Source organism: Rhynchophorus ferrugineus, unplaced genomic scaffold (assembly GCF_030347505.1).
Source record: "Rhynchophorus ferrugineus isolate W39M unplaced genomic scaffold, kcgeb_rfMv2 rfM1, whole genome shotgun sequence".
Classification (NCBI taxonomy): domain Eukaryota; kingdom Metazoa; phylum Arthropoda; class Insecta; order Coleoptera; family Curculionidae; genus Rhynchophorus; species Rhynchophorus ferrugineus.
In genome coordinates, this window is record NW_027472580.1 from 84,265,859 (window position 1) to 84,290,549 (window position 24,691).

General features: G+C 30.3%; 1 protein-coding gene, 1 long non-coding RNA gene and 1 pseudogene across 6 annotated transcripts in view; 2 read left to right on the forward strand and 1 right to left on the reverse strand.

The window, feature by feature from the left end:
- The window catches only part of LOC143191164 (uncharacterized), a 131,258-nt gene that overhangs the window by 51,436 nt on the left and 55,131 nt on the right, over positions 1–24,691 (forward strand). The window contains exon 1 of one of the 4 annotated variants that reach the window (XM_076395988.1): positions 4,868–5,031. The exons of the other annotated variants lie outside the window; for them this stretch is intronic. Coding sequence (XP_076252103.1) covers positions 5,012–5,031 — 20 coding nt within the window. The 5' untranslated portion in view covers positions 4,868–5,011. Of the gene's footprint in view, positions 1–4,867; positions 5,032–24,691 lie in introns of those variants that run through there. 4 annotated transcript variants of the gene reach the window in all.
- LOC143201547 (putative NADH dehydrogenase [ubiquinone] 1 alpha subcomplex subunit 12 pseudogene) lies at positions 5,081–23,629 on the reverse strand (annotated as a pseudogene). Its single transcript, XR_013006968.1, has 3 exons — positions 23,417–23,629; positions 8,547–8,709; positions 5,081–5,187 (listed from the first exon to the last, which is right to left on the reverse strand). The product of XR_013006968.1 is annotated as a putative NADH dehydrogenase [ubiquinone] 1 alpha subcomplex subunit 12 pseudogene (transcript).
- LOC143191194 (uncharacterized) lies at positions 20,412–21,026 on the forward strand. Its single transcript, XR_013004435.1, has 2 exons — positions 20,412–20,717; positions 20,774–21,026. It is a non-coding gene; the product is annotated as an uncharacterized LOC143191194 (long non-coding RNA).

Consider the following 24,691-nt stretch of genomic DNA (forward strand, 5'->3'; position numbering starts at 1 on the left):
TAAAAAGGTAACTTTATGTATTGAGATTTTGAATAAAATTTAACTGGTTTCTTTCGTGGTGTATTTTTAATTAGTCGTAGAAAATACATTAAAACTTTTGCTAACCAACTTTCTCACATTTCTTTAGAAAAATGGAAATTCAGGCAACTTCAATTAAAACAAATTGAATGTACAAAGGTATGGTTGATATGATAACAAAACTATGAAGACCATAAGTGGAAATCATCCGTAACTTTGCTATTAAAACCTATGTGCAAGGTATCTAATCAACATTTGCAAAGTTCAAAGGTATTATCTGCAATACAGTATGTCTGGGTTTGGACGTATACTTGAAGGCAATGTACGTAAATAATCGATATAATCGAAAAAAAAATCTTGATCGAAATACGTCAAACAACATTATAACCAATATTAACGTCCTCGGCGTCTTAATGGGTGTTATATGTTTCTTGTTGTAATGTTTTTGTAATAAAACAGCTTCCTTCTTTTTTGTGATTATAAAACCAACAAAATTGCAGCATTACCTAATGCTTCTAATAAACAAAAATCAAGCTCTTCAAAACTTATTATCGGTCCATAGCTGCGGGGGGGGGGGGGGGGGTTGTTGATTACTTCTCAACCAATATGATGTTGTTAGTCCATCAGACAGTTGGCAATGTTCTGCCCTCGTCCTATTTTTCATTTTAAGAACAGAAATTTGTGAGGAATTCTTTCACTCGAAAGACATGTCTAAACCACTGTAAGCAGATTACAGCGTCATCGTCTAAGTTTGTTATCCAACTTATTGTCGCATTTTAAATGAATACCTTTTAATGAGTAAAGGATTCTTCAGACATCAAAACCAAAAGTGCTTGCAGCTTGGCAGATCCAATTCCTGCGCTTGCTCTAACTGAGTCCTGTTGAGATTTACAATAACAGGCGATCCATCAGTTGTCAGGATACTTTGGTCTTTCTTTATTAATACTTTAGCCAAGTTCCATATGGTGAAGATATCGTGAAGAATAAACTAACGAAATAAGAAATAATATGAAAATAAAATGAAGAATGAAGAAGGAACATTTTTCGCATTTTTTAACAGATTGTGTTTTATTGAACATAAGATACTTATTTATGCAGCTAATGCTATTGCTGCAATCGATAAAATTATATAGATAATTTGTTATAATCTAACGTCTAAAGCTTTAATATATACGTGAAAGATAAAATGTCGATAACTTAAACACATTTTAATTAAATATAAAATCTATTTAAACATATATAGTATGGCTTATCACTTTTGCTTTGTGAGTATTGTATACATATGGCGAAAACTTTCTCTTGTTTTTTTTTGGTTAATGTTTCGCTTTCTCAATATCGCCATCTCCATCTCTTTGCATATATGGTAACGTCCTAAAAACAATTCGTTTTCGAGCGAAATATTATTTATATTTTTTTACTTAACTGTCGGATGTACAAAAATCAATATATATTAAATGTGAGTCGTATCATAATGCAAATTCTGTTTTTTTTTTAAATTTTTCGTCGTTTCTCTTTTACAATGTGTGTATCACCTTAATAATGTGTAAACAATCCACCCACCAATAATTATTAATTGCAATCATAAATTGTTCGAATGATTAATGTGGATTATTGTCTGATACATGTACATCAGATACTATCTATCAGACAAATAATTATGTGTACAAATATTTCGTTCTTTGCAATTTAGTACGATTTTAAATTTTCATATGTTCTGTTTTATTTGTTTTACCCTTTGCACTTCTTCTATATCTCTCATGAATTTTCTTTTTGCTTTCGACTCTCCTTTAGTTTCCATCTTACCTTCATGTTTATATTAAATTATTTTTGGCTTCCTCATTTACAAATTATATGATTTCTTTTTATTCACCTCTTTTTCTCTCTTTTTAAACTTTCAAGCTCTATTTTCTACCTTTTCTCTAATTTTTTTATATATTTTATCACGTCACATAATAAGTATATAAAAATTAAATGCTTTTTAGATTTTCAATATTTAAGTACTAAAATCACCTATTTTTAGTTAGGTTTGTCAACAATAATGATCCCTATATCAGACTGAAGAGTTATTAAATAATTAAGCATTACATGATATTTCAACAGTATTCTTCACTGTCAAAATATTATTGTCAAGCAAGGCATGAATCATATGTCGATCATAGTAATGACATCTCTTGAGTGTGTCAGATTGAAAATGTATCTAAGTTAGACCGGATATTTATTTTTATTTTTAATAATCGATGAGTGTAAAACACTACGTAAAAATTCTAAATTTTACTATATATAGTTAAGCGCAAAACTCGAAAACGACTTGACCACTTTGGCTAATTTTCTTTTCCAATACGCATCCATCCATTCGAACTATGGTAAACGCAACCTTAAAATTAATATAAACTTCTTGAATGCATACGTAGATATGACACTTTCTTTTTTAAACTGTTCCAAGCTGTCATTTATAGGGAAGGTGATCTCAGACCATTTTGATTCACTTAGTTGCTGTTGTGTTAGTAGTAAACCATAATATAATACATGTTTTCTATTTTAGTTCAATTACGTACTTTTACCACAATGAAATGCGTAAATATTATAAAACAGAAAAAATTAAACTAGAAAAGTATTCGTCCAAAATATACTTAACAATACAATATTTAAATATACCGAGTATAGTAATTACACGTTACAATATTGATTACGAAACCTCCTTTTCTTTTCTATATATTTTTATAAGTACTCAATTATTACTAATTATTCACGCCATCCATTATATGTAGCCAGGCAAAATTTTCCATTTTTGCCCTTTGCTCTCTTATTTATTTTTATATTTATATTTATATTAATATTTAATTATTATGTTTCCTATTCCATTTCCTTTTCTCAGGATGTTATACGCAATTATTTTATATTTTTAAAAAATTAAAATGACTAAAACGTTATTTGTTTAATCATTTTAAAAAAGATCACAATACGCTGACGATTATATGAGAGACAATTTTCATTAAATTTGATTTTGTATATTATTTTGTCTACGAATAAAAATCTAGAGTCCCTGTACTCCCTTAATACATACGAATTAAAATAGGTTCCTGGTACCTTTAAATAACACTTAGATAATATAACATAACATATGGGCTGAAAAGTCTAGGGCGTAACAAAAAAAACGCTTTCTCTTTGTTCAAAATTCATCAATAATAAATCTCCGTCATGGACCACACAATCATTTCAGCGCCGCTCTAACATTTCAATGCAATTTTTGTAGTACGATATATCTTTTGCCTCAAAATAGGCCTGTTATCTAGTTGCTGTCCACTCAAATGACGATTATTTTGGTTCTTATCAACATGAAGTTGAAGGTAAATAATTAACATATGAAATTAAAGAAAAATATGGCGTTCTGAATAAGAAATTCAGTCATTAAAGTTTGCATTCGCCTAACTAGCCGTTCATATACTACATATTTTGTTTGTCTTCCTGTAGTCTCATCTATTTCTGATATAAGTCAATTGAAAAGTCCCCAGCCTGACACATAGATGGCGCTACTAGAATTAAATCCATATGATTTTTAGTTAGCGCTAACCCTCAAAAGATGCGTGTATAAATTTGACAGCTGTCGGATAATTAGTTTGTGAATTATAGCATTTTGAGTGAAGAAACTTTTGTTATTGTGAAAAACATGGATAAAAAGGAATTTCGTATGTTGATAAAATATTTCTTTTTGATGGGAAAAATACAGTCGAAGCAAAAACTTGACTTGATGCCGAGTTTCCTGATGCTGACCCAGGAAAATCAACCATCAAAATGATTTTGAATGACCGTAAATTGAAACTGAATGAAATTGCAGACACTCTAAAGATATCAACTAAACGTGTACATCATATCATTCACGAATATATGGGTATGAGAAAGCTCTGTGCAAAGTGGGTGCCGCGCGAGCTCACTTTTGACCAATAACAACGACGTTGATGATTCGGAGCAGTGTTTGAAGATGATCAAGCGTAATAAACCCGAGTTTTTGCGTCGATATGTGAGAATGGATGAAATATGGCTCCATCATTTCACTCCGAAGTCCAATCGACAGTCATCCGAGTGGACTGCACACGATGAACCCGCTCCAAAGCGTGGGAAAACGCAACAGTCGGCTGGCAAGGTTATGGCGTCTGTATTTTGGGATGCACATGGAATAATTTTCATTGATTACCTTGAAAAAAGAAGGACCATCAACAGCGACTATTACATAGCGTTATTGGACCGTTTGAAGGGCGAAATCGTCAAAAAACGGCCGCATTTGAAGAAAAAGAAAGTGCTGCTTCAAAGACAATGCACCGAGTTAAAAATCCATGAATTGGGCTTCAAATTTCTTCCTCATCCATCATATTCTTCAGATCTGCCCCCCAGCGACTATTTCCTTTTCTCAAATCTCAAAAGAATGTTCGCTGGGAAGAAATGTTCATCGAATGAAGAGGTGATTGCCGAAACCGAGGCCTATTTTGAAGCAAAGGACAATTCGTACTACAAAAATGGTATCGAAAAGTTGGAGGGTCGCTATAATCAGTGTATCACCCTTGAAGGGAATTATGTTGAATAAAAAAAACTAATTTTGCCAAAAAAATGTGTTTTACTATGGTAGGCCGGGGACTTTTCAATTGACAACTGTATATAAAAAACATAACCGAAAAAAAAAACAATTCAATAAACCATTATTATTAAATCATTTACAATTATTTCAAGTCCTGGTACATATCGAGACGATAATAAAGTATTAATCTATCAAGCGTCTGTGTTGGTATTAAGACAAAAGAACGCGGATTCAGATAAGACGCCTCATAAAAGCAAGCGTCGACTGTGCGATAGCTTTCAATATCGTACGACCCGAGCGCGTTTACAAGCTTCCATAATAATCGAATTAAAATTGGCGGACGCGCCATAACTTTTAGTTAAAACGACTTAATTGCATAGTCGGAATTCGTGTAAAGTGATTCACGGCGTGCGCTACCACTGCATGCGAAGCAATAACGGCAGGTATGTTATAATAGCGATTTGTTTTGTTTTGTTCTAGCCTGCTTGATTCTCAAGTCAAGGCCGACGATTGTCTTCGAGAGTGTTTTCTTTTTTTTTCTATTGGTTCTGTTAGATAGGCGGACAGTTTTAACGGGGAACTGTTTAATGGAAATGTTTCTATAAATAAAAATATATCACTCGGTGATAAATCGGAATAATAAACCGGTTATATATATTTAATATAATATTTAAAAGAGAGATCGTTGCCTCTGATGTTGGGTATTCGTCATTTTCGATCATTTGTATGCTTCATTACAGACATTTGGTCGGTTATATTATATTTTTTTAGTTAATACATACGAAATTTTTAAAAAATATTTTTGAAAACGTTATTTGAATTATTTATTTTCAACAGTGTAAAGTTATATTGGTACCATATATTTTGGGTTTTATTATTTAAAAAAACACGTAATATGTACACTGTTTAACATATATGCAACCTTACAATTAAAATAAAGATTTTTTTTTGATTATTTTATATTTTTATTAATTGAAATAGTTTTTATTGTATATTCACCCTTTAATTTTTTTTTAGAAAATGCTAAAGAAAATTTAGAAAATTAAATTAATGTAAAGCAAATAATACAGACAACTTATTCTAGCGATTATTAAGTCTCACTCTATATGTCTATTAATCAGTTCGTATGGTAGTTTGCGTTTGAGCCTACGCACTTCACTGTCATCGCACACATTTATCTGTTTGGTTAGTACATTGGGATGCACTAATAGTCTTTCACAATATTTCGCACTAACAGTTCGAATCATACTTGTTATGTTCTAAGGGGATATCGCACTGAATCAGTTTGTTGGACACGTAATATGGGGCATCGAGGATAACTCGCAACACAGAATAAGGAACCTCTGGAGGATATCTATGTTAGATTTGTTAGTAGTACCCCACAGTTCAAAACTATAGGTCCAAATGGGCCTAAGTATTGACTTATACAGCAAAACCTTGTTATCTAATGATAATTTAGATTTACACCCTATCAGCCAATACATTTGGTCACATTTGTCACTATATGTTTTTTCCATGTTAAACGTCGATCAAAATGGATATATATATATATATATATATATATATATATATATATATATATATATATATATATTGATATTTAATGTTGTCTGCTTGCTAAAGTTCATGATTATTCAATTATACTGAGGGACATGTTCTTCTACAAAGGATTTTGACTCATTTGCTTTGATACGTCATATTTTCAACCACAATTCGACTTTGTTAAGATGAAGTTGGAGGTTTCTTGTGATTTTTATATGATGATAAAACCGCTGTATCGTCAGAATATGTTGTAACAGTAGTGTTTCTTGAGGTTGGTAGGGCAGCTGGATACAAATGATGTAACAATGGGCCAAGAACACTGCCCTGCGGAACACCCGAATATATTGAGAATATATTGATAGTATATTTGTGGTAGTTTTGGTAGTATTTGTTCTGTTGTTCCGTGTTTATTACGGAAGCCAAATTGATGGTATGGAATAATATTTCTATCCACTGCGAATTTGAAACTTAATCATCTTTAGTCACATTATTATAACTTGGAAAATCTAAGAAAACAACTATACGTATGTACTAGTAAGGAAGTATTCAATCTGAACACATCAACTTTGGATTATGTCATCATGAATTATGTCCTTTTATTTCCAAAACGAACTAGTGGTTGAAATTGTGGTTGCAATAGAACACGTGCATTGGAATTATGATCTGTTGAAACAAGTGTTGTGGTTAGATTAAAGTAAGTTTAAATTGTGTAAATTAGATAGAATATGGAGAAGGTGCTTCTTCGAAGACAGTATTAACACCTAGGAGATTTAGGAAAGCGACTCCTGCAAATTATAAACTAACCACAAGGTGTCCAGTAAATAATATATCACTTTTAGTTTCTGTTAGAAAATGAACTGAATGAAATGTTCTGAAAAAAAACTCTCTTTATCAATCGTTATCAGGAAATATCAACAATAAATATACAAATGCTAATAAATTTACAAATATGACTTATTTTTCTGGTTGTTACAGACTTGCAGTTAAATTACACAAGTTTTAATTGTCATTAACCGCAGAGAGTTTCAAAAATGATTAAATCTTTTTCAATATTGCACTTATTACTATTTCAATTTGTCCAGGTTGTATTTGATTTGTATCTTGAATTCAATAATTTGATCATAATCACTCTTTAACTTATAATTGCCATACTAATCTCAAATAGGCGTAAATAAATTACGTGTTAAAATCGAGAAAAGGTACTTCAACAAGCAATGATTTCACTGACACTTATATTGACGTATATAAAATAATGATGATGATTACATTATGTGTTTATTATTTATTGTTGATATAAGAATGAAAAAATATTCATACACAAAGTCATTGCATCGATCCATACAAGTATTTACTATTAAACCACTTGTAGATACATTTAAAGAGAAATTAAAGCAAACAATATCAGCCATATAAAAGCTACTATTTTTCATTATTTTTTAAACTTTAGCTTTTGTGTGATATTGCCTTGTCTATTTTCGTTTCAATTTCAAGCAGTGTACTCGTTTTTATGATTTTAAGTCAAATGCCATTTAATAAAATCAAATATTTCATGTAATACTTGCAGAACTACTCCTAAGGATCAGATTCCCATTTATGTTCGACAATTCTCTACAATAGTTATACATACATTCTTGTAAGGCAAAAAATAATAAAATTTAGTCTTAGTAAAGGTAATATTTCTACCATTCATCTAAAGATTTTAGTTTTCTCATCTATTTTAGTAAGATCCAGTCTCCATCCATGAGTTTTTCCACGCTTCAGCATGGAGTGTTCAACTCAATTCATTGTTCTTGTACACTATCTTTTTTGCAATTTTACTATTATAATGTTTTCAGATTTCTCCAATTTCCTACATCAAGGTTCAAGATTACCGTTCAGGACCGTTAATTTTATAGCTTAAAATTGTTAACCGTGAATTTGTACACCCAATTTTTACATTGATGTCATAATTATAATCATATTAACATTATTGTCATGTATCATCATCATAAAGCATTTTTCCTGATAGGTCTCTAATCAAATTTGATTAAAAAAAAGATACTTATGCAGTATTTCCAATGACATCGGCAGCATTGGATTAAGATTATTATAAGATTACTGTAGATTAAGAAAGTAGTAATCATTAATTAGATCAATTTTAAAACCAATATAATATTTGTGATAAGATTTTTTTTTTGGTTTTTAATTTTTTTTTTATTTCGAATTACATTTAGAATTTAGTCATGACTTCTAGCTTTTATGTTGTTTCATCACGGTTGTATAGCAGTAATAAAATCAAAACATTAGAATTATTTATTTTTTAAATCCAAAGTCCTGTTTTCGTCATATTTAATTTACCAATTCAGATACAACGTTTAAACAGCGATACTCGCATTTGCAATGAAACAAACTGACCCGACTGTTCGCCGATATCTACTGATAACTAGTGTATAAATATTTAAGTCAATGTACACCAATATTAACAAAAACATCGGGTCACACATGGGCAGTTCATCGGTTTTGTGATGTAACCATCCGTACCACTCTGCGGGAATTTGGCTTCCGTCATATTCCAACGCGTAATATGGAGCATATTCGATCTACAAATAACATGATTATTAATTATCCGATATTAATAAAAACTATTTAAAATAATATTATCCGAAAAATTGCTTCTTCACGCTGTTACACATTAGTTATTTTAATATCATATATAAGAGATTTTCAGAATAATATTTATGATAATAATAAAAATATACCTTTTGTTCTATAACACTCTACAAAATTAGTGTTATAAAATGATAATATTTTACTAATAATTCCTACCTTATATACTTATTTTCGCATTATATGCCGCTAATTTTGTCTATGAAATAATGATATTACCTCAACAAAATGTAAATACAAAATTAATCTAAACAAATGCGCATGTTTTAGCCAATTGAAACTTGTATAGGCATGGATGTGTAGGTTTTTTTACTGTCGTCTGTTACTGAATGATCGGTCGCTACAATATGAATACCTGACATATACACAATACTTATTTATTAATAAGGCGTTGAGCCACAATTTTCTTTTAAACAGCTGCAATTCTTCACGAATTAGTTTCGTAGTGTGTCTGAATAGTTTCTTAAGCCCCAAAAAATCGTCAATTACTTCATTTATGTTGAAGTTCTATAGGATATTCTGTTCCTTAAACTTCATGGCAACATTTGACAGCTATGTGCTAGTTATAGTAAGAACTTTATCAATTTACAATCCGATTAGTGACGTGACAAGTCTTTGTATACAAGGTGAACGTCACGGGAGTAGTTTTTCGCCTTGATTGATGAGACAGAAATTACGCCACAAATGAATTTTCTTGACATGAAATGTGGGGTTCTTTGTGGCTGATATTGGATTTTCATGAAATGATGAAATTATTAATAATGGGCCAATGATACTATGCAGAATACCTGAATATTCAGTTTCACAGTTTCATGAGAAGCTATTGAAGACAAATAGTAAACCTGCCTTGTTCGTGAAAAAAAAATGAGCGTGAGTTACACTATTTCTTAATAATACAATGTCTCGCTTTTTAAAAATCTTTAAAATATAATTTAAAACATTTAAATGGAAAGTCCTAACCAACTAGCTGTATTTACTACATTTTGTCGTTTCCAATTATCACATATTCTGGTCAATGTCACATGATAAGAACCGAATATATTCGTTATGATACTCGAATTACTTCACAATTCGTACATTGTGTTTTGATTTTATATCCATCATATATGTTTTGCGTTGAGAAATTGAAAGAGTCCCAAGAGAAAGAAAGCAAATCAACAGCCGATACAGTTCTAAAACAAGTAACGTGACATAAATGGTAATAAGAAAAATACATCCAGATAGACATAATAACATATAATAGGTTCTATACCTCATAAACTAAACTAGATCCTGCAATAACAAAGAAAATGCCAAATAAATGCAAAATTAAAATTTGTTAAGGGCTAGAGATTAATTCTGGGAAAATCGAATAATAAAATCCGAAACGAAACAACAAATCTCCACTGGGATAAAGGAATGTTGAAAAACATAGTCAACAAAATGAAGGGGAAAGTCGTATGTCGTATATATAAAGGTTTTTAGGAAAAATAAAAGACTGGCTGTGAAGTGAAAATATAAATACAATATGATTATCACCATCATTATATATTCGTTAATAACAAAAAGTAATGAATATTAAGTGAGTTGCTTACGTACTCATTGTTCTATTATATAGCGATTTAACCTTTATAACAAATATAATTAAAATATAAACTTAAATTATTAGCACCATTCACCTTTAAGTACAATGATCTAAAATATACTTCAAACAATGCAAACTAAATTAATCTCAAAATATTTCCTAACTACAAAAACAAATAGGGTGTATACTCTTTCCAACGTGTTAGGTTTTTTTAATCATCTTACGTGCATTTCAAGCACTCAAGGTTATTTTTTTATATTTTAGGGACTTGAATGTCTACTTTGAAGCTTTCCTTTGATTCCTCATTGTGTTGAGTTTTCCTGAGAAGTTAGCTTGGATTTTGGTTTCAAAAATATGGTCTGACTTATTAATTCTATGTCCCCTAATAGTTCATATTTGTTTGTTTATATAATAATAAATGTATTATTAGTGCTATATAATAATTAATTAATTCATTAATTGGTGATTAATTGGGGTCTTTACAATTAAAATAGAAAAGCGAAGTCATAGGTGTTTTTAATTTATATAAATACTAACAGTATACTTTCATTTCAGTAGATAACCCATCTTCGGTCCATCATTTAAATATTGTATTTCGGTGATGCTAATTATTCCATATCATGTTGACTGCGCTCAAAAGGGTGAGTTGATCAAATTTTACACCCAAATTTAGATATGAGAAAGCTTTTACAATAGCATGTTAAGTAGAATACTTTGGAAGACTTTGAAATAAACTAAAAAATGTTATTTATATTTTCAAGTCCATAAAATTTCTTTCAGTCTTTGAAACTGAAGTGCTTTGTTGAGTTTAGTGAAAAGTCCAGAAGTCCAACAAAGAAAGCCAAATAAGACGAATAGAGCGGTTGAAGAATGATGTGTTGAACTTTTTTTAATAAAAAAGTAACGAAGAACCCCTGCGAGTCTATATTTTAATATATCCATTGAATATTATTTATCAGCTATATTGAAATGGAAATAAATAGATGAAATGATAAGGAATAAAGGAGTTAGATGATTGTCATTACGCAATACTCACCAGATCTGTCATTTAATGGTCATTATTATTTGTTTACAAACATCAAAAGCTGTCTGAACATATATTATGGTGGACTATTATACTAAGTGAATTATTTTTATCATATTAAAAATAAACTTGCTTTATAAAAGATAAGTCCGGGGCAATCCAAAAGGCAAATAGTTATAAATAAATTTACGTGATATGACATAACTTTTCAGATGATGTATTAACTAACCTTTCGAAAGTTAATTATTAATATAGAAATGACACGAAGACCATTTCGTCAGCGCCATACATAAAATTTTATCTGTTCAGATTTTTTTACCTTTTCAAAACCTGAATAAAAACATGTATAGTGATAAAAATAGATAGAAACGAATGCCAGGTATGTTGTGACTGGCAGCCCGACGCTTACGTGTCACAAATGATTTTCGTGTCACTCGAAAATCTAACATATATATATCATCGTCGCTCTTCACACAGAAGGTCAAACATCAGTAATATATAGCCCCGGCTTCATTACCGTTTCCTTTCGATTTATATCTCGCCATGTGTATATACAGGAGCTAAAATAGTTCCAAACATTGACATAAAAGAAAACATAATTAATAAACGCCCAGAATAATGTTATATATACTGTAATAAAAATAGTTCTGAATAGAAATGTAATTAATTTTAGGTAATTATTTCTTCTAATTTAATAAAATATCATTATACTAAGTTTTGAAAAAGCTCCAACATAATATTAGGTAATCTAATCATTGTTTCAATTTAAAAGGACTATTATGGAACAAGTGGTCAGTCTATATTAACCAAAATATTTTCAATTTTTTACAACTTTTTCCTCTCTCATGGGATTTCACTTGTTATTTTCCTAGTGATAAATATATATATATATATATATATATATATATATATATATATATATATATATATATATATATATAAAGCTATATCTGCCTAAGATGCCGATCCAAATTTGTCAATGTTAATTTTGTTTTATTATAATAATTATACCACTGGACGGATGACCCCTTCCTCAAGCAGAATTAACTAAACACCTCTACGTACATCTCGATGGTAGGTTGGAAATGGGAAACATCATGTCAGACAAAAAGTAGAGCAGATTAGACTCAAAGTCAAGCAACTGTAGTGGTTATTCGGAGGATACTGTCAAATTGACCGAGAATCAAATTGATTATCTTATCAGTTAATCATAAAGCCAATTTGGGGTGTAAATATAGAGTTACCATTAATATAAGATAGTTTCATACAAAAAAATGATAAGTTATATACATTGTGTAAAATAAGTGAAACGGATAAAATAACGAGATTTAACGCGAATGTATGTATTGAATGCAAATTTATCATTATAAATAAGCTTTTTCTAATGATTATCTTACTTTTAATCAGAAAGGTCAGTTAAATTAAAATTATTTATGGGTTTATTTCGTCTGATTTAATATAGATTATTGAATTTTTACTTATTTGTTCTATTATTATAACTTTTTAATTTACATAAAGCTTTAAGAGTTCAAAGTAATGAAAAAAAAAATTGTTTCATATTTAGTTAACAATGTTATAATAATAATTACATAATAATAAAATGGTACATTAAGGAAAATAAAAATATGTTTGTATAAAATTGGTTAAACAAGAAAATAAGCTGTTGAAATAAAAGAATACCGAAAAGATATGGAATATCGAAAAATACATTTTTATTTATCCAACGGTAGGACGTGCCAAGAATATTTTCGAAATATTTCAGGTAAATAGAAGTAATAACATGAGATAGAGAGCCTAGACTTAGTGGTTTGCTTGCTTTTCTCTCAATACTATATTTTTGAATTCGGCAAATACAATTATCCGAAAACTAATGCACAAAACTCATTCTTCAGAATTTTTAAAGAAATTTCAATTTTGTTGTTTTATATTATATGTTTAATAATGATTTGGACATGATTCTATTATTATCAAAATATATATTTTTAATCTTCGAAACCCATGTAACTTATTAAAATATACCATATAAATAACAAAACCCACCAATGAACAAGTGTAGACATATTTCAGTGATATGAATAATACTTATATTGGTTATGAAAATCAATAGATTCAATATTTTTATAATTTACAATATTTGGCCTAACCACTCAATCACACCAGTAAACATGTTGGGTAAGACCAGATTTCTTTTGGGATGGTCTTCAAGGTCACTGGTCAGTTTGTAGGCTTAATTCGGAGAACCACAGTTCGAAGTCTACTTTAATCAGTAGATTCAATCTAGATTAACCCTACTTTCAAAAAAAGAGACTTTAAAATATAATTTAAAAAAGAACTATTAATGAGTTAATTATACTATTTAAAACCTACTATAAAACATATAAAAATACCATTTACTAACTGCTTTTTCTACAGTTCTGATAAAATATTGTAGTTATTTATTTTTTACAATATACTATTTTCTATTTTTGTTTCAGGTAAGTGATATGACACAGCATTCAGTTCTTACAGATCGGTGAGTACTTGAATATTAGAAATATCTCCAGTAAAAATAAATAACACTATAAATAGTTTTTTTTACATAAACGTGTAGATCGTTAGGTAATTCGCTAATGTATCGCGAAGTTTTGTCTGTGACTGAGAAAACATCACTCGTTGGCCCGAACACTAAGTGCCGACAGTTCAAGTATGTTTTAGAAATACACTTTATGTTAACAAATGCTTCCTTGGCGTCCAGCTAAAAAAAACAAAAAAAGACATAAAATTATGATAATTCCACTTATTTTATCGATTGTGATAGTGTGAAGCAATGCGGTAGTACAACTGTAGCAAAACAGGTTATTAAAATTATACTCTATTTCAACACGAATCATTGACCATTATAAATGGAAAAAAATAAAATATTTAAAAAAAAATGCAATAACTCCGGAGAAAGGGAATTATAAAACTCACCAACTTGATCAAATAGATTAAAACATGTCCCAGGCATTTGGAAGATGGCGGAAATTATAATGATCCCAAAACTTGGATAGTCACCAAACGAAATAAAAACCTATAGATCTATATCACTGCTGCCAATAATATCTAAGGTTTTTGAAAAATTCCTGTTGAAAAGAATAAAATTGATCATAGAGAGAAAACCTAATACTAAAATACCAGTATGGGTTTATTAACAAGCATTCAACAATTGACCAGGTACACAGAATAAGAGATGTTATTGAAAAAGCCTACGAAAGTAAAAAAGTATGCTCAGCTATATTCTTAGATGTAGCACAAGCCTTCGATAAGGTTTGGCATGAAGACCTTGTTCATAAACTACAGAAAATGCTACCCAAACAACACACCGAACTATAAAAATCGTACATTACAACTAGAATGTTTAGAATCAGACAAGAAGAAACTTACACTTCAATAAAACAAGTTAAAGCAGGTGTCCCACAAGAAAGTGTACTGGAACCAACGCTTTATCTACTCTATACTTGTGATATACCACAAATGGAGAATATTATGATGGCTACATTTGCTGATGATACTGCGATTATAGCTGTCAGAGACCATAGTGAAGAAGCCTCATGAAAATTGCAACAGGCAAGTGACATAAACGTCCATACAAGCACCAATAATATTAAATAATACATTCATTCCATATAGCAACAACGCTAAATATCTCGGAATGAATCTTGATGCAAAACTTCGCTGGAAGGAACATATAAAGAAGAAAAGAAAAGAACTGGAATTGAAATATAGGAAAATATACTGGCTAATTCGAAGAAAATCACAATTATCAGTACATAATAAATTGAAACCTATATGAACATACGGAGTTCAATTATGGGGATTTTCTGCAAAGAGTAACATAAATAAAATACAAATTTTTCCAAAAAGTCCTGAGAGATATTGTGGGCGCACCCTAATACTATAGGACTAATTACCAACATCGAGACCTTCAGATACACATAGTCAGTCAAGAAATCAAGAGAACTGCAAGGGGGTATGAGGAAAGCTTCGATTTTCATGAGAATATTGAAGTATTGCAGCTTTTGGATACCACCTGAATAGGACACAGACTCAAAAGAATCAAAACATCTGATCTTGTGTAGTGTTGTGTAGTGAGGTGCATATATTTTGATACTAACGTAAGGGAAGATATCAAAGAAAAATTAAACAGTTGCTTATGGTGCTAATACTTTTCGTGCTAAAACAAAATATTTTGAACAGTGTCATTCTGCCGTTATCTATCATTATATGGATATAGATGGATACGCTTTTTCTTAAGAAATGTCTTGAAGTTGGTATTAATTTTATTTACTCTATAGTATAGTAATCCTGGACACTGTTGGCTCTGCTACAGCAGGATTTCTCGAAGTCTTCTAACAGGATGTATTAAAAATGTAACATAAACTCTTAGGATGCCGTGTTAATAGTGCTATTTACCGAAACAAATAACAGTCAAGAGGAACGACGCCTGGGGAATTGGTAGATGATGCTTAAAAATCTATTGATCTGCTTTTTTTCTTGGACCCAATTTAATTCTGTTAATATTTGTTAGGTTTTAGCGGCCCGTAAAATAATGCGATCTTCTGATCTCGCCAAACACACAGTATAATTTTTGTAATGTTTTCTTTCGACCTCGCTCTGGTATTGGTTCACCTTTTATTTTTTCATTTTTCATCGCCGTTTACATTTCGATGTAAAAATAACTTCCTTTTTCCTTTGAAGCAAAATTTCACACGTCATTAATCATCTTTTGATACTATTTTGTATCCAATTATGTAGCCTGCCTCTGATTTCCTATCTTAGATGTTTATTTATAGCTTCCTAGCTGAAAGTAATGCTTTTCCAAATTATTGATTATAAAACCGGATCTCAATTAAGTTACCATATTATAAAACTTTTGAAATTAAACGCAAATGGGTTAATTATTGTTTCAAACTTATTTCGCCCTATTTAAAATTATCTTTTTTGTTTTTTTGTATTTAGGCCAATGTCTTTCTCACTCCTCGAAAAGAGAGAAGAGGTTTTCTGAGGCTATGGAATAACTACAAATGTGACAGAGTTAAGTTATGGGAATGAGGTTGTTACGGCTAATAATATGAGTTTAAGATTTGATTAAAAAAAATAAAGAAACAGTACTATATATGAAAGTAAATGTAAAACAATTGATGCATGAAAATCAGTTACATTAATTGCTGAGCTTTGGCCTAGTGAAAATAATTTAAGGGGGACAATGTTAAGAAACGACGTCTCTTTATTTCTTGATTGTCGTAGTAAATCTTCTAAACCAGTATTATTAGGCCTATAAATTAGTTTTTTAAGGGATTATATTGGAGGATTGGATTGGGAGTTTATTGTGAAGTCGGTACAATGCATTTTATATAAAGTATAGTCCATTGATAGCCGCCAAACTTCAAGTAGACATTAGATCTGTAGAGGAGTACGGACCGAATTAACATCTTGTAAAATAAGCATTTGATGGAGATGGGAAGTCTGCTTAAATGGTAAATCAGAGGAAATAGCAGGTTTGCTATACCCAAACCTTTCTGGACTGCTTTTTGGACAATTTTATTCACACTTCGACGAAATGACAATACTGAAGGTGAAACCTGTTTATTCAACAAGTTACTCAATGCGATTTAATACAGAGTAATATCATCTGTTTATTTTAAATTTTTATTAAAGTATAGAGGTAATGGTGTCCTAGAAAAAATACAGGAATATCAAGCCAGATTCACAAAATATGACGTAAATAAAACGCTGCAATATACCACATTCCTAAATATTTTCAACTAGCATCCCTGTTTCAATCTCAGCGTTCTAAAGAAAAGTCTAAATTATGACTTTGGGGGTCCCGTGGGAGTTTGATCCGACATATCGCCGCACAGAGAGACTGATTAGTTATTCTTTCAGGAAGGTCCAACCCATTTCCTTTCTTAACGTGGTATGATATAATTTACATATCCATTTTATAGCGTTCACCTTCTATAAAATAACACCCACGGTGCTTTTACAGTAATTGTGATCAAAGATAAACTTTCTTATAAAAAAGTATGTATCAAATCGATTGTTATTTCGTTGTTTTACGGTTGGTTGACTGCAATTTATTCTCGTTTTATGTTGCTAGATATGTCGACGTATATACAAAGAGATTTAAAATAGATTCAAGATCTTTTCTATTGAGTTAGATTATATAGAGTGCTACTCGTGCACTATCGGATAAAATTATGCAATATGTTTTAGTTCTAATTAGTAAATTTTATTTTGAAAGTGTCCATAATATTATTAAATTTACGAGGGCAGTTTGATAAGTTTTTTTTCGATACAAAGTGTTTCATGTCTCTGCATAATCTCTTTTAATCTCAATACATTTAGTCTACTTTACCTTTTTTTCCTTCCTGATGTGGCAGCAGTTCATAGCGTCACAAGTTCATAGCGTCACAAGTCATAAGTGATACATTTAAAATAACTGCGCGGGAAATTCAAAAAGTCACTGATAAAACAAACCGTCATCGTATTCCTTTGCTTGTTCATACAGTTTGATCTATATTCATATATTATCTTTATTAGTGTAGTATAATATATTTTGGCCTTCAGTGGTCATTTTAAACATCAATTAAATGTGAGGAAATTAACTATACTAGTGTAGTGATTACTATTTTCAGTCGCTTGCTTTTTGATTATCTACTGTTTCGACTGTTTTCAGTCGATAGTTCCCAACGCTAAAAAATATTATAGTGTTTAGAATACTGCCTTGAGTTTTTTTCTTATTTATCATTTTCATACCTTTCAGTTAAGTTTCCTTTTTAATTGAGTTTTGAAGTACAAAATAAAACCAACTTTTTAATATTTGGATCAGGGTCTCCTGCCAATTTTTATTGACACTTTGATCTAAGATAAACCTGTTTTATATTTTTGTCTGTTGGGATTAGATTTGTCTGCAGATTCTTTAATAAAAATTAAGATATATTTGACATTGTTTTAATAGACAATAACATATTCTCGTACAAAAATATTTCAGACATAGATCAGTTTTGTATGAATAAATAGAGGACAAAAATAACTCTTTATGAATTTCCTTGGTACCATTCACTTAATGAATAGATGTTTATTTTCGTCCTTTCGTCCAGAAAACCGTCGACGTTCATTAATTTTATATACTATTTTCAGTCCTTTCCACGTCAGTGAAACAACAAACACAATTTTCTGGTTATGCTCATCCACGTTGACCTTTCAAGCTTTTAACCCTTATCAACTGAAAATCGGAATTTATTTCCGGACATTGACGTCAACAGCTGACAAATTTCTCTCGTAGATAAATCAGGGTTTCTTCGACGCCAAGTAATAAGAAAATCGCCTCGGTTTGTTTGTGCCGCAGAAACAACCAAAATTCTTGATATATTCGCCCGTGTGTTCACTCGACTCCTACGCAATATCCTTTTTGGTTTGAACTCTTTGGATAATTTAATCAATTTTGCGGTATTTTTGTTCAATTATTTAGCTGGAATTATATAATTACAATCAACTATTCATCCATCTTGTGGAGTGACATGAGACGAAAATAATTTTTAAGTGAAATTATGTTTCAGTAATCCTTTACACCAGGGTTGTCTTTTATATTTCGAGATTGTCCTAAACTGATGTTGCTAGTTGATAACATTCGTATATACTAAAGGATATTCAAGAGATTCATTTATTTGCGACATTTTTGGATATGAAGATATTATAAATTAATGACTTTTCATTTCAGAAATTATCATTAGACATAATTCACAGTTTTAATGGGCTTTTTATTATGAGACACAACAATTTATAACATATTTACCTTGGCATCATTATTCAATTCTATTAAATTATATTGGAAATTGTTAATGATGCTCATAAAGTTAATTACAGTACACATAATTAGTCGTTTTTTTTTAAATTCCATTTCTTGCGATTATTATCGCCTAAATCGACATACTGATTCATCTGGAACTAAAATTCCGCACAAACTAATCAATCCCCTGTAACGAAAATATGCGTACAAATTGCATTAATTAAAATTCTAAACAATTGACTTGAAAAGTAACCTAACAAATGCAAAAAATCTCAATTGAACTAATAAGAATTCAAAGTATTAATGACTTTTACTCGTATTTTACAAAAGACTGGATTATCAACTGAAGGTTCTTAGTTAACTCTTTAATAAAATGAATTCTAATTGCAAAAAAGGGTATATATCTATCAGTATAAAGCACCAAGCCTACTGTATTATCTACCCGACCTGATGCCATATGGTTTTTATCTTTTCCCCAAATTCGAATTACATTCTATATTAACATGAACATCCGCAATTTTCATCCTGCATATATTTTGATTATTCCTATCTAAAGTGGATGTTAATCATAACATTGTGTAATGTAATAAATCAAAAGTTTTAAAAAAATTTTAAAAAATTAATATTTTTTAATAAATTTTAGTACTTTGGTTAAAATACGATTGAATCTACTCATAGGTTATTTTAATGTAAAAAGTCCCAAAAAAGTTGTTGAAATATCTTGATATTTGATTATTAGGTCTTTACGTATATTCTGATCATCTTTTCATTCATTTCAATCATTAATAGAATCACTTAGGTCATTTCGTCTTGTAACCATTTTTGGAACTTCTCCATGCATGTATATATAGCTGGAATACCTGTAAAAATATATATATCAACTGCTGAACTGTCTGAAACCTGTTTAGGAGTTTTGACTGAGTTTTTGTCCAATAAGTCTTGCCATTCGAACATCTTTTGTCTTCCAGACCTATGCGGGAAACTGTTATATTATTCATTTAATAATTTTTAATCAAAAGATGTCGATGATCAAGATACACGCAAGCACTTAATAAATTAACAAAATATTTCATACTGTTAAAAATATGTTTCATTGATACCATCACAGAAGCTCCAGCACTATTATTTTGTTATATTAATATTTTTTACCAGTCTGTTCTTCAGTTTTTCTGTACTGTCCATACGTGGGACTCCGACTCACAGAAAGGAGTTGAAGATTGTAATTTAAATATTAAAAAGGGAATAACATGAAGAAACAGTTATAGAAAATAAAAAATAGATAGAACGGATGGCAGCGGTGTTACCTGGAGACGAGGCTTGGGTAGTCGATGGTGGCACGTCTAAAAGAAACGATGGTCGAGTACTGAATGAATGGAAATACCCCTCAATAACATCCCAGATAAACGTCTCGGGGTTGCCAGTTATTCGTTATCGGGTTCTAGTTGGAGCTGCTGGCACCCCGCCCGTGTGCAACATCTGGGATTATATTTCTGGGTATTTTGTAGACCGTTATTCCACTATGTAAAATTTGACATGCCTCAAGGTCGCTACAATGATTATGATATAAATTTGCATCAATTAATTGTATAATTTTTATAGGAAATCCAGGACATATCTACAAGCGACCACTTAAAGGACACTTAATTCCCGAAATAGCACATAAATCTCAACTAAGCGATAGTAAACATCGTAAAAATACTTGTGGGTGTTTTTATAGAAAGTGAACACAATAAAACCAAGTATAAACAGTGTGAAACCATTGACAGACAGACATGATCGTAAATTTATGTTTGTGATTGTTTCAAATTTATGAATGTTCTAGACAAGAGTGTAAAATCCGACAAGGAAAATGATCCCAATCAGGCCAGTAACCAGGCTGGGTAAGACCGGATGTCTTCTAGGATGATTTCTAAATTTGGTCACTCGCCAGTTGGTAGGCTTAATGCTGAGGACCGTGGTTCGAAGCCTACGTTAAACTTTAGACCCAGTCTGGATAAACCCATAGCTGGTAAAAGGAGACTTTAAAATATATTTAAAAAAAAATTAAAAAAACATAGTTTACCAAAGAATTATTTACTGGCTAAAAACAGGTTCTATTTGAACCTTCCAAAAATATCAATTTCTGTTCAGCTGTAAATTGCAGAATAGAAATATTCTAACAGAATAATCGTTATTTAATAAGCCTATACTAATTCAAATCAATCAATCAATAGTACTGTCACGTATATTCCTGTAAAGCATTCCATAATAATCGAAATGATTGGAATTAATGGAAGTTTGGATAAATCAACTTTTCAGACTATTTATGTGTTACAATATATTATAAAATTAAATTAAACAAAAACTAGATGTAATAAAGAAATTACTATAATTAAAAACGAAAAGTTATAACTATAAATTCATTTGCGTTAATTAATGTATAACATTAAATGATCTGTAACATATAGTTGTTTTTTCGTAAAGAAGAAATAGACCGAAAAGTACTGTTATAATTGCACTGTAATCACAGCTGCAACATATTTTTCGTAAGATATAAATTAAATTGGAATTGGATTATAAACATTCTTCAGATTCCTGTGTTAAGTGGATAATTTATTTCGCTTTTTAGTCCCAGGAATGATACTTTATGATCAAAAATTATTTTATTGCCGTTAGTGTACCGCTCTCTGCTATATATCGAGAAATAGATTGGACACATCTTTCGATAAAAGTTTTCTGTCACTTTTGGACTTCTGTAATCGATTTCCGTTTGAATCAAAAACTAGAAGTTCTGTATAAATAACATACAAGTAAAGCGAAGTTTGGTAAGTACGGTGACTGAGTGTTTTGGCTTATTTTATGCTTGTTTTATTTCAACGTTCAATTATGACAATCGACTGCAATAGTTTGGTTAGGTTATAACAAGTCACGTAAGAATATATCCTTCTCATCCCCTAACTACATAGCAGTAGGGTCTCTGAGAAATGTTTTGCAAGAAAAAGAAACTCAAGTGAGTTTCGAGTGATTTAGTTGGTTTAACTTTCCATTATGGACACCTGTAAAGAAACGATTTTCTTTGTGAAGGCATTTGGTTGCTTCTTGGCTAATGGCGTCCCATAACTAACTACTGATGTCACATTCTATTGAACTAATTTTTATTTCTAAAACGAATTTATTTAAATATATAATAAATATCTATAAAATAAACACAAAAAACTTTATTTCACTTAACATTTTTTAGTGCTATCAATTTAATAGCATATATGTAAGTAAAGTTTCATCTGTTTGCTTTATTATATTGAAAATAAATTTGTCATCTTTCTGTGATAAAATTGTATTAACTTATTTATTAGAAAATATATCATATACCTCATTTTTTATCAATTTCTTTTTTTAACGTACTTATTGAGGACTACTCAATGTATTGATTTAAATATTTAGTCAAAATAGATTTCTTTAAATAAATTAACACCTCAAAAATTGATGGTACTTTAATAAGCATCTTTTTATAGGGCAATACAATTGGGCACTATTCAAATGTTGAGTGACTTTGCGCAACAACTTTCTATTTTCAATTTTCTGAAAACATACAACTTCTGGTTTTATATATTCCAAAAGAGACAGATTCCATATATGCTTAATCTAGATAATTTTGTATTTTTGACATGATCTATTCTTTATTGTTGGAACTTTGTAGGAAAACGATTGTAATACATTTTCTTTCTATTCTTTCTTTTCTTTCTATACACAATTTATCTATACTGATTACACAGTATTTTTTAGTTGGAAGATGCATTATAATGAACTAATTTTGATTATAATTTAGTCATAAATACGCAAAAAACCTAATATATTTTAGACTTTTCTTCTTATGTAACGGACAGACATACCATATAAATGAAATGAACCAATTAAATGCCTTTGCGGATCTTTCGTATAGCGACTAAACAAGCCAACAAAAATGGTTCGAAAAGGCGATTGTATCGTCATTAGAATATTTTTATATTTGGGCGTTGCGAAACATCTCTCCAAAATGATTTATGAAAAATCTCCATCTACCCTATGACTAACAGCAATTACAATTCGCCTAATTTTTTCATAAATAATATTCAATTATCTTTCCACATTAAACTATATATTGAATGCTTCAACAAATAAGAACTTGTATTTTCTTTCGAAAAAACCTTAAATATTTAAGTCAAATCTAGATTTTTATGCGATATCGTTTCCTATTATTTTAGAACTAAGAAAACATCATCTTACCCATCGATCTCTCCCATAGAAATAACTTCGATTTTCATAATATTTATTGCCGTACTTGTCAGCGCCCACACAACATCCAGGTTTGAATCCATCCATCCTGTACATTTTGTAGATACTAGCTCGAAATCCCCCGTAACTCTTTACCGTCTCGAAAAACCTAGGCACGCAATTCAAGCCGAAAAATTCCACCCAGCCCGCCATGCTTATCAACGTCTGAACAACCGGCGTTTTGACATAAAGTCAACATCAAATTATACCTGTAAATTAGGGATAATCGTTACGTCAGATCGATTTTATTGTGGATTAATGTCTCAGTAAGTATCGCAACTATTTTGATACTTATTCATAATGAGTACAGGTGTGTGATCAGTCACTGGATTAAACAGATATATGAGTCATATCAAATAACATAAATTTATATACTCACGACAAAACTTTAGCATATTACATATTTTTATATGATACTTATGTACTACCTTGATTTCTAATAATACTATCATAATTTAAGGAAAAATCATAAAGGATTACTATAGGTTTCGAAAGAAATTCATATACGCGAAAATTACAACATACAAATTTTAAAGTGGCGCCTTCCTTGGTTTGAATTTCCTTGAAAATTCTTGAGGTAAGCTAACACGTGTTATATACTCAATTGGTTAACAATTTAATAATGCTGAACTACACAAAATATCGGCTAAACCGATTGGAATTATATTAACCGACTTAATAGTGAATAAGGAACTGGCTAAAAAGTAATACATAATGAAACTTAGACGTTTAACACAAAAAAAAACGTTTTAAAATAAAATATGTACGTAATAATCGTTGTAATAACTAAATAAAAATTAATTTGAAGTTGTGTTTATGACATAAAAGTATATTGTTATTTTTCTACGAGGTGTTATAGTTTAAGTATAGTTCAGTATACTGAATGGCTTTTGCACTGAACGATTTTCCGTCTCATCAGCTCAGCAATAAGATTATACACAAATATCTGATTATTATAGATAAAAAATATGTGAAAACATTGTACGTGCCTTTGATATTTGAGCGTTCCCTTCGATTTCCCCCTTCCCCCAACAGATCCTGATTTGGTTCCAATGGGACCACCTAGGAAGCGCACTCTTTCGAATAAAAAAATAATTTTGAAAATCGGCCCACAATTGACGGAGAAATTGGCGAACATATCTCTCTATTTCTATCTATTTCTATTTACTCTCTTCTATTTTTAAACGATTAAAAGAGGAGAATGTGCGAATTATTGAACTAAATATC